The sequence below is a fragment of the Physeter macrocephalus genome, chromosome 14 (genome assembly GCF_002837175.3).
Source record: "Physeter macrocephalus isolate SW-GA chromosome 14, ASM283717v5, whole genome shotgun sequence".
Classification (NCBI taxonomy): domain Eukaryota; kingdom Metazoa; phylum Chordata; class Mammalia; order Artiodactyla; family Physeteridae; genus Physeter; species Physeter macrocephalus.
In genome coordinates this window covers 101,661,236-101,675,023 of record NC_041227.1, presented here as the reverse complement: position 1 = coordinate 101,675,023, position 13,788 = coordinate 101,661,236, and the positions used below count along the sequence as shown (strand labels likewise).

Genomic DNA, 13,788 nt, shown 5'->3' with positions numbered 1-13,788 from the left:
ATCTGAACCCATTATTATACAAGGGGAAAGTGAGGCAGGAAAAGAAAGAGCCTAGTGACCCTCACTCCCCACACCCCCAAGAGGGATTTAGATGATTTCCACGGGAGAACTTTCAGGCTAGACTTTGCCACTCTAGTCAACAACGCTGATACGGAGAGAACGTTTCTTTTCGAGGCTCAGGAGACAGAGAGATGGAAAAGGATTCTAGGCTCCGCGGTATATGGGGGACCATGGCCAAAGCCCTCCTCCGAAGGGAAAGAGGGCGCAGGGAGCACCCATCTTATCAGCCCCACCTACCCAGAGGCTCTGAAAGGGGGTGCAGTCCCACTGTGGTGCCCCGGCCTGGGAGCGGGAGGCCAGGCCCCGGAGCGGCGGGAGAGGCGGACAGAGGCTCGCGGCCAGCAGAGGGAGCCCGGCCCCCGGCCTGGGAGGCGGACGCGCTGGGAGCGCGGGGGCTCGCGGCGGCTCGGCGCCTCCCGGCCCAGCCCGCAGCCCGCGCCGGCGCCGGCCGGCCTCGCGGCTCAGCTCGCTGCCCCAGCCTTGCAGCCGCCCCCGGGGAGCAGCTGCCGCCGAGCCCGGGGCGCCCAACCTTCGGTCCCCGCCTCCAGTCCCGCCTGACGCGCTTGCGGCGCCCCTGCCCCGCGCGACCCACAGAGCGCACTGCGCCGTTCACTTCGCATTGTAGCGTTTTATTGTTTTCTCGAGTTTTTGTCGTTTCGTCTCGCTCCAGAGCGAAAAGTGAAAACCTGAGGTGGAGCCCGCGGGCCGGAAGAGCAAAGCCCGGGCGCAGGGGCCGAGGGGCTGGCGGGGTGGGAGCTCCTCCAGGGATCGGGGCCCTCTCCCGCAGCCAAGGACCCCCCCAAGCCCTGTACAATATAGATGCTCATGTAAAATGAAAAAAAAATTAAATGCTATGAGTTAATCTCTAAATATTATGTACACAGCAATGTACACCTTTGAATAAATTAATACCAATTTGCATATTCTGGGAACCTTAAAGCTTATTTACACAAATTACCATTTATTTCATAAATATCTTTTTTTTCCCCCCTAGGGACTCAAGGCAGAAGTGCCACTCCCTCTGCAGACCCAGGGGTGGGAGGGGCGCCTGTCTGGGTGAAGAGGTGGAAGGACTAAAAGAACAGGTTCCTCTCAGCTCAAGTCTACACTGACTTGAATCTTCACTGACCCCAGCACCCCTCACCCCAGATTCTCAAGCGGTCCCAGCCCGAGGCTAGGGGTTCTGGGTCTCCCCCGCCTGATGCCTGCACCTTCTGGCTCCCGCAGAGCCAGCCTCTGGCTGGGCCAGGGACGAGGCCTCCCCACAGCGCTGGAGGACCCGGAGAGGGCCCCGCCGATGACACCTTGACACGGGAGCAGGCTTGGACCAAATCCAGTGGCTCCAAAGCGACTGCGTTGCTGGCAGCTGGATTCCTTCTGAAGCCCAGGAAAGTGTCCCAGGCCCTGGCTGGCTGATCGGGGCTTCATTCCAGCTGCTGCAGCCCGCTTTTTCTCCTTTATTTAAATAAATACCCATTCTGTGCTGTACATGTCCCAAGCAGCAGGGGCAGGCAGCTCAGGAGGCCTGCGCGGCAGCGGAGCAGCTGAGCAGCCCCTCACTTGGGCGACTCCCTGCCGGGGGAGAGGGCTCGCTGGCTCTCCAGCCCACTCACCAGCCTCTGGATGCTCTGCAGTTCACTGGCTGCCTCTTTGGCTGAGCCGCTGGGCGACAGGGCCCCGCGGGGCGGGGCCCCCGCTTTGCGGAGAGCCAGCTCGGGCGGCGGGCTGGGCTCCCGGCTGTTGCCGCCTGCAGCCTTGGAGCCCTCGGCCGCCAGCCCAGTAGTGAGGAGGCTAGTGCTAGGTGGGACGGTGACTGGGATCTGGTAGGGGCTGAAGCGCAGGCGGGGCCGGGCACTGCCCAGAAAGGGACTCCGGGACAGGGAGCCTGCGGCAGCGGCGGCAGCGGCCGCAGCACTAGTGGCTGGCAAAGCGGAGGCCGCTGCGGCGGCAGCAGCCATGTAAGTGTAGGGGTAGGGGAAGAGGCCTCCGAAAGTGGGCATTGGAATTCCCTGGAAGAAACAGAACAAGACAAGGGTTAGGCATCCTGCCTGAGGTGTTTCTGCAGGTGATCTGGGCTCTGGGGGTGGTGCTACAACTGGGAATCCTTGCCCTACAGTCTTTAGGAATCTGAGACCAGAGCTCACATGACTGTAATCCCCAAAAAGCACAGGTAGGCATGAGCCGGTATGCCTATGGCCAAACCCAGTTAGAAGGGGAGCTCACTTCAGGTTATGGACGCACAGACCTGGCGCCATCAAGCTCTGTGCCAGGTATTACAATCGGAGTATGGGAAGGCCATTACAGGCAGCTGAACTAGCATGGGCCTTGAGGGAGGAAACAGGGCTGGCACAGGGCCAGGTGGCCAGTAGGCATCTTTGGCTGTGTTGGGAGGGAGGTTCTGCTCACTTAGAACAGTGTCCTCCCCAGCCTTTCTATCCCCAGGTGCCCTGCAGGGCTGGGGAAGCACAGGCGAGAGGCGGGGCGGGAGCCGGGGGTCTTTGTAAATTCTCCCTCTGCCTGCCCACCTGCTCAGGGGTCTCCTGCCTGGACCAGGAGAAGGATACAGATGCCAACCAGTTTAGAAACTGGCCTGAATACAAAGAACTCCTGGCGGCACCTAAGTGGCAGCTGAGGAAGGAATGCAAAGTCTTTGCCTGTGGAAAGCACAGTAGCTGGGAAACCCTGGACAAACACTGACTGAGTCCCTGAGGCCCGACTTTTGGATTATCTGACCTTTGAGATAATGTTCACTCCACAGAGTATGTGGGTATGGGGAGGAGGGCAGGAGCTGACTGGGCTGGGCTTCCGGGGAGCCTCAGGCCTGGCTCAGGCAGGGAGAAGGAAGAGAAGTAGCTTAGTCAGGAATGAGAAAATATCCTTCCTGAGAAGGTCAAGCCCTACTGAGCATTCAGACACGGTGTCTCAGAGGAAGGAGGGAGGCTTCAGATCTCCCAGGTTTTGGCTCCTCCTGATGGCCAGAGGTGAGCTATCCTGGCTTGAGAACTTAACCATTAGCAGTACACCAAGTGATGCCTCCTGAGTGCTGCGTACTCTTGCCCTGGCCTTGCACCTGTTGACCAGGCTGTGTCTAGAAGCCCTGACTTCCCTGTGACCTCTCTGATGCCCATGCTTATCACCAGAATTTGTCTGAGGAGGAGGCATCACATACACACCGACTCAAGGGTGCAGATTAAACCTCCAGGCCCTGAACTCCATTTTCTGGAGGCTTCCTTGCCAGCTCAGATCCCCAGATAGGTGAGGTTAGTGCCTCAGACACTCACTCCACACACCCCTGATGCTGAGCTCTATTTAAAACTCATTTCAGAATCCCCTCCCCCACTTTAAAAATATTTGCTTCTGAACCAAAGGAGCCTTCTCAGATCTGAACTCCTATTTTCCTTCCCTTAAGATAAGATCTCACGGGTTCAATTTGCCAGAAACCTCAGAGGGAGGAAAATGAATGTAGAGATTCCAAATCTTTCCACAGGGAATATTCCACCCAAGCAACCAAAGAGGCCGCTCTCCCCATCAGATCTTCTTATTTTGCTGCTGGCCACAGTTTCATAAACTTTCCCCTGGGAGCTCAGAATTTCAACTTGGGCCTGGGGAACCGAGCCCCTCATCTCTGAGACATGTGGCTGGGAGAGTTGGGAAACTCGTGTGGGGGAAGGGAGAACCCAGTCCTTTGTCAGGTCAGAGGACTTCCTGGAGGGTCTGAAAGGGGCCAGAGACATCTGGGAGGTGGGTCATTTGGGTGGTCAATTATCCAGAACATATTTCAAATTTTCCTACTCCTTTTGTCCAGCCACCTTAGCCTTTCAGGGACTGACAGTGAGCCAGGGATCTTTGTTCCCAAGAAAAATGTCCTGAGGCAGGCCAGGCAAGTGGACTTACAAAAGCCCGGGGCAGCCCCAGTCTGCCAGAGCAGAAAGAGTCTAATGGGTGCCACTCTATGCTAGGGTTATAGGGAAGGAAATAGGCCCAGAGAGGGTCAGGGACTTGCCCAAGGTCACACAGGAGTCAGAAGCAGTGCCCTTGCAGACCCCGGACCTACAGTCCTAGTCTCCCTGAACCTAGGTGTGTTCCAGAGGGTCCCCTGGGTCTCCCCAGGAGGGAGTCCTTGCCGGCTGGAAGCACTGGAGCGCCTATGGCATCCTCAAGCCCTATGACTGCCTCCTCTGCCGACCTCAGTCCTCCTCCCTCCATCGTGCTGCCACCAGCTCACAGGCCTTACCTGAGATGCCAGCATGTGCTGGGAGAGGTGGAACGGGAAGGGCCCGGCGGTGCTTGCTGCGCTGGCCGCGGGACCCAGCCCGCCTGCGTCCAGCCCGGTGGCTGTCCCTGGCCCGCCGCCTCCTCCACTGCCGCCGCCTGCCACCGAGGCCAGTAGGTGGCCCATGCCCATGGCGGAGAAGGCGCCAGGGCCCATGGCGAACTGTCCCGGGTGCAGAAAGAGCGGCTGGCCGGCCCCCAGAGGCCCGAAGAACTGCTGCCCGTGCAGGTGGCCGGAGAAAGCCAGGCCCGGCAGGTGTCCGGCGCCCAGGGGGGACGCACTGTCTGTCTGCACCACCAGCGGCGCCAGGCCGGGCTCCTTGCCCTCGCCGGCCTCCTTGCGCCCCTCGTCCTTCCGCCGGGCTTCGGCGCGCTCCTTCTCTAGGCTCCGCAGGCCAAACAGACCGTCCCCGCCGCTCTCGGCCGGCTCCTTGGCCCTCTCGGGGCTGCGCCGCTCCCGGGCGCGCTCGGGTTCGGTCAAGCGAGGGGGGCTGCCGCCGTCCAGGGCCGGGCTGCGGCCTAGCGCCTGCCCCGCGCGCTCCTCGCTCAGCCTCTCGGGCTCTGGGTCACTGTCCGCGGCGCACGACTTCTCCTCGGCTGCGGGGAGAGAGGACGCGCGTGGTTACGGCCCGGGAGAGACAGGCGCGAAGCCTCTCCCGGTGTCGGCGCCGGGCCGGAGAGACGTGCGAAAGCCTGCTCTCGGGGAGGCCAAGTCGGAGGAGCTTCTAGATGCTCGTCGGGCTAGGGGCAGTTGTAGGTCACCTCATCCAAGACCCCTTATGTGCAGTGGGAGAACGTGAACCCGGTAGAGAAAACCTTTCTGCCCCAGAGTCACCCAGCGCCAGGGCCCTAACTCGGAGCCCAGCAGGATCTGCGGGCCACCTGGGACCGCCCTCACGGGAGAGTCCCGGGTTAGAGGCTTCCCAGGCTCACTGCTGACCCTTCTCCCAGGCCTTAAGTTAGCCAGATGTTGAGCACCGAGCCACCTGGCGCCCGGTGGACACCCTCCCCTTCTCTTCCCGGTCCCCTTCTCTTCCCCGCCAGTTCCGCACCTCTAGTCCGGTGCAGGCGCAGGGGACTAGGCGCTGTCCCCGGGGAGGGTGGCGGTTCCCGCGCGGGGGGAGGGTCGCAGGACGAGGCGTCCGACTCGGCACCGTCGCGCTCTGGCTTGCAGTGCTCCTCGTACAAGCGCAACGACGGCAGCGTTAGCTGCTTCCTGGGGATAAGCGGACGGAGCGGGTCAGAGCGCAGCGCAGCACCCCCACTGCCCCCTTCCACGTCCTGTTCCCCCAGGCACCGCCCCAGGCCGGTCCCGTACACCCTCACCTTTTCTCCCGCCGGCCATTCCCGGTGTCCCGGAAGCCCTTGGCAAACGGGTTGTTGTCGATCTTAAGCTGCGTGATCTGCGGGGACCGAGGGGGCGGCGCCAGGTCAGGATGCAGCTCTTCCAGCCTGGCCTGGGGCACCCGGAGGTCAGCGGCTGCCCGCCCAGAGGAGAGCCCGGGGAGTGCACACTTGGTACCCGCCCACCTGGGATAGGACGCTCCAAGCCACAGGGCAAGGTGAGGCCGGCGGGCGGGCCTCGAGGAAAGCGACCTCCAAAAACTTTATTCGTGGCATAATCCCTCAACTTGCACACGCAAGCCCAAAGCTCTGCGTCCAGAGTCGAAATCCGTCCAAGCGTGCCCACAGGCCCACGAGGCCGCTCAAGTTAAACTAACCCGGAACCTGAGCAGGGCGCAGACAGCAGAGCACACGCAGGTCAGCAGACACACACAAAGTCAACCACACTCGCGGGCCGCGCACATACAAGTACACAGGGGCAAAACAAGTGCCCAGGAAACCAAACGAATTCACACGCCTCCACACGAATCTAAGGCACCCCAAATGGTGCACGCATATCTGCGTGGGACAGACACATCGGTTCACAGGACAGAAAAAACGACCGGCAGGACATCCAGACGCTGTCGTTCACCCGAGAGTCGTGCACACGGGCACAGGCCTAGTGGGGTGGTGCTTTGCCTCTCTAGAGAGAGGGTGTAGAAAGGCAGCAAGCAGAAAAGGCCCTTTCACTTGAAGGAAAAGTCTCTAAGCACCTCCCAAGGGGTCCCGGGCCTGGACTGACCCAGAGAGGGATGGCGGGGTGGGGGCTGTCACCTGTCCCGCCCTCTGGCTCCCCTAGGAGAGTGAAAACTGGGCCCCCTGTTCCTAGCGTTGGGTTCCTAGCAGCAGGAACGCTTGGGCAGATTGCCTCCGGCGCCCTCTTTTCATTTACATTCCCATCCCTGAGCCAAGAAATAAACGAATAAAGTGTAAAGATGTCAGCATGGCCCGGAGTCTCTGCTAATTGCTAAGTAAATATCCCCACCCCAACGAGCACCCAGCTGCCCGCGCGCCCGGGGGAGCTCGTGGGTACGTGTCTCGGGCTTGCGAGAGAGCCTGGGGGATCTCGGTGGCTGCTGCGCTTACAGACATCAGGCTTGGTGCTCGGGAGTGGGCTGTGAGGGCGCGGGGGGCTGCGGGCGGGTGTGAGTGGAGGGCTGGAGCCTGCACGTGGGGGAGGGCGTCGGTGCAGGAGCTGGGCCCGCCGCGGGTCCCACGCACCTTGTCGTTCTGGTAGGCAGTGACCGCGATGAAGTCGGTCTCGGGGAACACGTAGGTACGGAAGGTGCTGTAGGGCAGCTTCAGGATATCGTTGGCTCGCACGATGTGGAAGCGCGGTTGGTACTTGTGCATGGAGTTCAGGATGGTCTGCGGGGAGGGCGCGGGTCAGCCGACAGCACCAGCCCCCCAGCCTGTGACCCGAGCGTTTCTGTTCTCTGGGGACCCGACCTCTTTCCATCTCTGTCTCTCTCAGGGTTTTGCCTTCCCCATTCCAACCCCCACCCTTCCCCGTTTTCTCCTGTCTTCTCCGCTTCTTTTCGCTCCTATATTACTTTTTCCTTTTTCTCTCCATTTTCTTCATCACAGTTTCTCTCTCCATTAAAAATTTTTTCACCCCAGTTGAAAACAGAAATAAAACAAAATAAACCCCCCTACAATGCCACTCTTAACCTCTCTTCCTGGGTTCACTGCTAAGCCCCTAGTAACCCCACGGAGAGAAGATTGGGACCTTCGAGGGCTCACCGACTGCCCTACGTCCGGACAGGGTGTCCCTTCTGCCCCATGAACTCCCCCCTCCCATTCGCTGGGGCCCTGGCTCAGGCAGAAACGGTGAGAACCCCAAACTCCCTCCTCCTGGTCGGGCAATCTGCCTGTTGGGGGAGGGAAAGGAGTCTCAGAAAAGGTATGGAGGGGGCTGTTTTAACTTTTAAATCTCCTCGTTTGGGGAGAGGGATGGGAACCCGGGTCTTGTTCACGGGGAAGGGTGAGGACAAGTTGAGGTCCTGGGCAGGGCCTCCAAGCTCAGAACCTAAAGACCAGCGGCTGCACGACCCAGTTCCGGCCACACCTGCCTCCCGCTGGACCCTAGGAGGGGCTTTGGAAGGCCTGACGAGAGCTGAGGCTGCTCACAGCAGCGGCCCCCAACCCCGCCATTCTCCAGGCTTGCAGAGCAGAGCCCTCTGGGCCCAGGCTCAGCCAGCATAGGCCACGGGGCAGTGACCTGGGCAGGGGCACCCTGCAGGTTCGGCAAGCGCTCCCCTCTGGGGAATCCCGCGGTCTCCTCTCCTCCCCCCACCCCCTGTAGTGCTCGGTGCTCAGTCTCCGACCCCCATCTGCACATCCGCCCCGCACTCACGAAGCCGTGCTTGTCGGAGATGTTGTTGGTCAGCTTCAGCTTATGGAAGGCCACCGGCTTGGCCATCCACTGCTCTCCCGTGGCCGGGCTGTCCGGGTGGATGTACATCCGTTTGGGCATCTCTGGGTCGGCCTTGCCCGCCACCATCCAGCGCGAGTTATGGAATTTATACCGACAATCATCAGCGGCCACGATGTCCATCAGCAGGATATATTTGGCCTTCTTGTCCAGGCCGCTGACCCGCACCTTGAAGGGAGGAAACATCCTCCTGAGAGAAAGGGAAAGATGGAGACGTCATGGGACCCGGCTCTCTGTCGGAGGACCCCTCCTCCCCCACCCCCACCATTGCCTGGAGCTTCCCCACCTGTGTTCCGCTGTTGTCGCTGCTCTCCCCCTTAACACTGCCTGGGAGACACCACCTGCGGTTGTTATTCCTGGGAGACCCCATTTCTGCCTGTCAAGACCCTCTCCTATTATAAGGCTTCCCACCGGCCCTATGCTCAGATCTAGTGACCCTCTTTCTCCCTCATCTGAGATGAAAGCCGAGATTTCAAGAAAGAAATCCAGGGCCTTTATAAACACACCCGCTTCTCTTGACTCTCCCTGAAATCCGTTCAGGGGATATATCCACTTGGGACCGAAGCTCTCAGAAATAAATTCGGATGTTGTTTGTTTGGGGGAAGGAACTGGGTTACAGCGCCGAACAAGGACCCTGACCCTGAAGTTCGGGGGAAGAGGGTGAGCCTGAGGCCTGGATTCTCCGTATCTGAGTCAAAGGCTTGAGTGGTTGGGGATTGTAGTTTTCTTCCGGCCTTAAGGCCTAGGGCGGCGTGAGCGTCTGGAGGTCCTCGCTCCTCGGCGCGGACAAGGCTCCAGGCCGGGTCAGGCTGCAGCCGGGCCGGCTCGGAGCTCGCTGCCGAGAACGCAGCGACCGGCGGAAACCAGTGGGCCAGCCTGGGCCTAGCAGGGTGCGAGTCTCATTCTGGGCTCCAGGGTCGGAGGAGAGTGCGGGAGACGCTGCATCTGCCCGGAGCACCGAGCCAAACTCGGAGGCAGGAGAGCGAGGCCGCGGGGCTGAGGAGTTGCAGCCGAGACCGCTGGAGACCCGCCAGGGCCGAGCCGCGGGGCCTCCTCGGCTTTGGGACTCATAACGATTGGGGCTATTTTTCAGGAGCATATTTTCGTTTTCATTTGGGAGATTTCGATGCTTTGGTTTAAAAAAATTCGTTCGCTGCCAAATAAGAAAAGTCAACTTGGTTGTCTAAGCGTGGTGCGGGGGCCCGAGCGAGCAGGGAGCCGCGAACGGCGGGCTCGGCGCTGGTGGGTGCTGTCGGGTGCCCCTCCCGCCCAGCCGCGCGCCCTCCGGCCAGCCGGCCGCCCTACCTCCCGGACTTGGTGATGACCATCTCGGTGCCCAGCTTGTGGAACTGGTCCCACAGCTCCTTGGCCTCCAGCGTCACCTTGGGGTCGTCCTCCACCTCGTCCTCAGGCTCCAGGCTCTTAAGCGAGCGCAGATGCGCAGCGGGCGGATGCGGGCCGAGTGCCGAGACGTGCAGCCCCGCCTCGGCCGCCGCCGCCGCAGCCGCCGCCGCCGCCGCCGCCCCCGCCAAGCCGGGGTCGGGCAGAGGCTTGGCCAGCGCGCCGGGCGGCAGTGCGAGTGCCGGGAAGAAGGAGGGCTGCGCCGCCGCCAGGAAGGCGGACATGGGGAAGTCGGCCGGCCGTGGCGCGTGAAACGGGTGGTAAGCCATGGCGCTGGCCGCCAGCGCCGGTTCTCTCATCGGGACATCCGGCCCAGGCGCCCGGGGGCCGGGGCCGGGGGCGCGCGGCTCGGACCCCCGGCCCGGGCGGCGGCGCGCGCGGAGGAAGGGCGACCCGGGTGGCAAGCGCGGTGGCAGCTCCTCCCGGTTCCCCGTCCGGCGCACGGCGAGGGACGCGGGGCTCTGGGCGCGGGGGCGGCGGGGGCTCTGCGCGGGGCTGGGCTGGGCTGGCCCGCTCCGGCGCCGGGGACCACGCGCGACTGGTTAGATCTTGTCGTGATCTCTGGAAAACTGTGACTATCTCACATGTCCTGCCCTGCTCGGATCCCCTGCGCTAACGAGCCAGGCCCCCCTTGATTGCTGATTTTACGCTTTTTGGACCAATTGTGGGTCTCCGGGGGCGGGGTTTTGACAGCTCAGGCCAAGCTCCGGCCGGGAGGGGGGGCCGGGGAGAAGGTGTCGGAAGCCTCAGCAGTAAGAAAACATGTCAACAGAATAAAATATTAACCAATGACGGGCCAGCGAGCCCCGAGACCCCTCCCCCTGCCCCGGCCCCCACCCCGCCGCCCGCGCCCGCGGTTGCCTGCGCCCGGACAGGAAAGCGCGGCGGGCCGACCCGACCTACCGAAAGGGCCTGAGGCGGGGGGCGCCCGGGTCCCAGGGCCTTTGGGAAAGACCCCCAGCCGCAGGCCGCCCCAAGTGCAAAGCATTGACACGGCCCAGAGAGGAGAGGGGGCGCCCTCCTTCTCCCGCGCCCGGCGGCCCGGCAGCTCTGGCCCGCGCCCCAGCTTGGCCTCCGACCCCGCTCCCGGCCGTGGCGCCGCCCGGGCCCCTGCACTCCGGAGGGAGGCTGCGGGTGCTGGAAAGAGAGGCCGGTGGGCGGGCGAGTCGGGAGGCGCTGGCTGCCGAGGTCCCGGAGCGGAACCCAGGTGGCGGGAGCCGGTGAGTGGAGCCGTGGCAGAGCCCTGGAGGGGCCGGCGTGGGCGGGAGCGGGACGCGGCCTTTCACTCGGGAAACGCGGGGACCCCTTAGCCCGCGCCTCCCCTCACAGGAAGCCTCAGGAGGAACCGGGAGTTCCGGGAAAGCCCTGGACTCAGCTCAGTATCCGCCTGCGTCCCCGACCTAAGCAGAGCTCTCCCACTGCCGGGAGAGCGGGTCCTCGGGGCTGGGAAGGTGTGAGTGCACCTTCCGCCGAGCACAGGGCGGCAAGGCGCGGGCGGATCCAGCCCCCAGGTTCTTGACCCGCGACCCAACGAATTTTCGCCGCATCCGGTACCAAAGACACAAGTATCCCTCATTCTAAACACCGGCATCCTCTCTCCTCCACTTTCCTAGAATTTGTTTCCAGCTCTCGAAAGCTCACATCTCCCAGGTTCAGTAATGCCGGGTAACGAGTGTGGGGGTCTGAGCGTCTGTGCGCACCTGCGGTTAAGCCTCCACACCCCCCCTCCTACCCCCGCCTGCCGCAGTCGTTCTCAGGCAGCACCAGTATTGCCTCCCGCCCTTGTGTGTGTGTGTGTGTGTTTCGCGCCCACTGTGGCGGTGCCTTCTGTGCGCAGCGGGAGCCGAACTTAAGGCGTGCTCCCAGTGAAGCGGCTACACACCTGCCTTGAATCAGTCTCAGGCCTGACACTGATTCCTGGAGGTCGCGTTGTGAAGGCAACACGGACCACGCACTAGACACGGGTGACACTCCTGCCCGCACAACCAGTGCAAAGGCGGGTGAGTTCTGCCGGAGCGGGTTTGCGCCGGCGTTGTGGGCGCGTACAGCCCACATCCAACAGTGTCCCATCCGCTGCGCATACCAGTCGCAGGGAATCGTGTCGCTGCACCCGCAGACCTGCCGTGTAAAATCTGATTACCCCGGCAGTGCGTGTTGGGGACCGGCCGGAGCGGTCTGGCCTCCCCGAACATTTTTTCTACTTTTCTGAGCCGACCCCGGAGACCTCGCTACCCCCCTACCCAGCGTGCAACAGGGCGCCACCCCCGAAGGGTTTTTCTTCACGACCTCACTCTCTACTGGGTCGCTCCTCTCTTAGTGCCTCCTCTCTGTCCAGAACGAATCTTCGACTCCGCGCTGCGCAGTCTATGCAGCCGGGGCAGGATCCGTTGCAGCTTTGCACAGGCGAATTCCTGCCGGCTCCGTCTTAGGCGAGATGTTGCCCCTGGGGATGGATGTGTGTGGACAGGTTTGCGCAGTTGGTGAGGTGACCAGATAATAGCCAGGGCAGCGTTCCGGAGCCAGGAATCCGGGCACAGGCCTGGGAATCCGTGCATGCACTCGCCAAGTCGTGTGTGTACACGTACTTTCGAACTTGCAATAATGGCGTGTAGTACACCTAAGTGTGTGCAATTTGGACATTTTCCTGGAGAAGGTCTGTAGCTGGTCCGGGGTCCACGGCCCAGGCAGTCTGAAACACGCTGGTACGGGTTGTTCGCCCAAGAAACCCCGCGGCGACGATGCAGCGGCTGCATTTGGGGACCACAGTCCCACCTGGCCACAAGCACTGGGCCACGGACCTGCCCTCCGGCGGCCACAGGCTCTTTCCCGGCCCGGACCCCATCGTCTGCCCTGCCCCGTCGTCCCGCAACCGACCCGAGGTCGCTACAAACGCTCTTAATATTCTGAATTTCCATCCCCCTTTCCCCTTACCCCCAACACCTCCAGCCAAACTCTCCAGTGAGGAATATCCTTGGCTCAACGAAAACCCGCGAAGGGGAGGCCCAGGAGGCCCCGGTGCTGCGCCGTGCGGCGCCCATCTCCCGCTCGGCCCCTCCCTCCCGCCCCGGGTCTAACCCTCCTCTTCCCGGGAACAGGCGCCTCTGGGGGGTCCCCGGGGCTGAGAGTGCGTGTCTCTTTAAGAGGCCCTGGGGGGCGCCTCGCGAGCCGCCCGGGGCTGGAGGGGGAGGGCACGGGCGGGGGCGGCTGGCGCCAGGCGGCCGAGGCTCCACAGCAAAGCTCCGGCCCCTGTCACTTCGCATCGGCCGGGCCCCGCAGACAGGCGGGGGACGCGCGCTCAGCCGCCCCTCCCTCTCCCAGGCCGTCCAGGGCCCGGGCGTCGGGCGGGCGCGGGCCTCGGGCCTCCGGCCCGTTGCACGCGCTCAATAAGCTCTGTGCTTCCCGCAACCCGGAAATCGGGCGGGGGCGGCCTGGGCCGGGTGTGGCCGTGGTCCCGAGCCCGGCCGGGCTGCCGTCCGTCCTTGGCCCCGTAACCTTTCGCGGGGTCAAGGGCCAGTGCTGGGACCTTCCCGGGATTGGTCCCCGCCCGGTGTCTTGGTCTGCGTGACTGGGCGTGGATCTGCGTGCTCCTACGTGGAGTGATGGCTTGGGGTGTATGGTCCTGTGGCAGAGGGGACGTGCGTCCGGGTAGCGGGGCGCTGGCGTGAGACTGGTACTGAGTGCGCGGTGGTTTATGAGTGTGCCCGGGCTAAGCTCGGGTGCCGTGTGTGGCCCTATGCCGGTGACCAGTAGTGGAGGTGCCACTGGGCGCGTCCATCCCCGTCTTGGCTTGTGTGTGTAGGAAGAAGGGGAGGGGAGAATAGACAGAGCTGCTCCCCATCCCCGGCTTCCCGGCCGGACCCGCGCCTCCCGGAGCCTTGGCGCCAGCCAGCCCCGTTTAGTGGCCGGCCCGGCTCCCCCGCGGTCCCGGGTCTGGCTGGGGTGGGGGCCGCGGCCTCGATGACCCCGGCCCGCAGCGGCCCGGCCTGTCCCGTCCACTTAGACAAATTGCGGCTGACAGGCTCGCAGTCTCTCTGGAGTCGCCGCCCGTCCGTCGCCTCCCTCCCGACCCAATTACCCCGCGCAGGGTCGGGCCAAGTGGCTGGGATGGGGCGGGGGGCTCGGGGAGAGCGGGAGGCGCGACCTCTTCCCGGCTGCGTTGTGGCCCATGCCTTGCGCCGGGACAGGCGGCGGGGCCACTTCTTCCGATTACGTCCCGGCAAGTGCCTGGGCAGCACGGC

General features: G+C 63.1%; 1 protein-coding gene across 1 annotated transcript; it reads right to left on the bottom strand.

Annotated features, from left to right (window-relative positions):
• Positions 1–1,047: 1,047 nt before the first annotated feature.
• On the bottom strand, positions 1,048–10,144 carry TBX2 (T-box transcription factor 2). The gene is made up of 7 exons (XM_024127840.3): positions 9,455–10,144; positions 8,072–8,339; positions 6,937–7,083; positions 5,659–5,735; positions 5,385–5,548; positions 4,295–4,929; positions 1,048–2,069 (listed from the first exon to the last, which is right to left on the bottom strand). The coding sequence occupies exons 1-7, from the start codon at positions 9,847–9,849 to the stop codon at positions 1,617–1,619; spliced, it is 2,139 nt and encodes a 712-aa protein (XP_023983608.1). The 5' UTR covers positions 9,850–10,144; the 3' UTR covers positions 1,048–1,616.
• Between the last annotated feature and the right edge of the window lie 3,644 nt (positions 10,145–13,788).

What these genes read in the sequence shown, in the direction of transcription:
- TBX2 (XM_024127840.3), bottom strand. Translation starts at nt 9,849, where the DNA reads ATGAGAGAACCGGCGCTGGCGGCCAGCGCCATGGCTTACCACCCGTTT. An exon ending in GTCATCACCAAGTCCGGGAG is followed by an intron (nt 8,340 to 9,454) that starts GTAGGGCGGCCG and finishes CCTTTCTCTCAG; the next exon opens with GAGGATGTTTCCTCCCTTCA. An exon ending in TCTCCGACAAGCACGGCTTC is followed by an intron (nt 7,084 to 8,071) that starts GTGAGTGCGGGG and finishes CCCTCCCCGCAG; the next exon opens with ACCATCCTGAACTCCATGCA.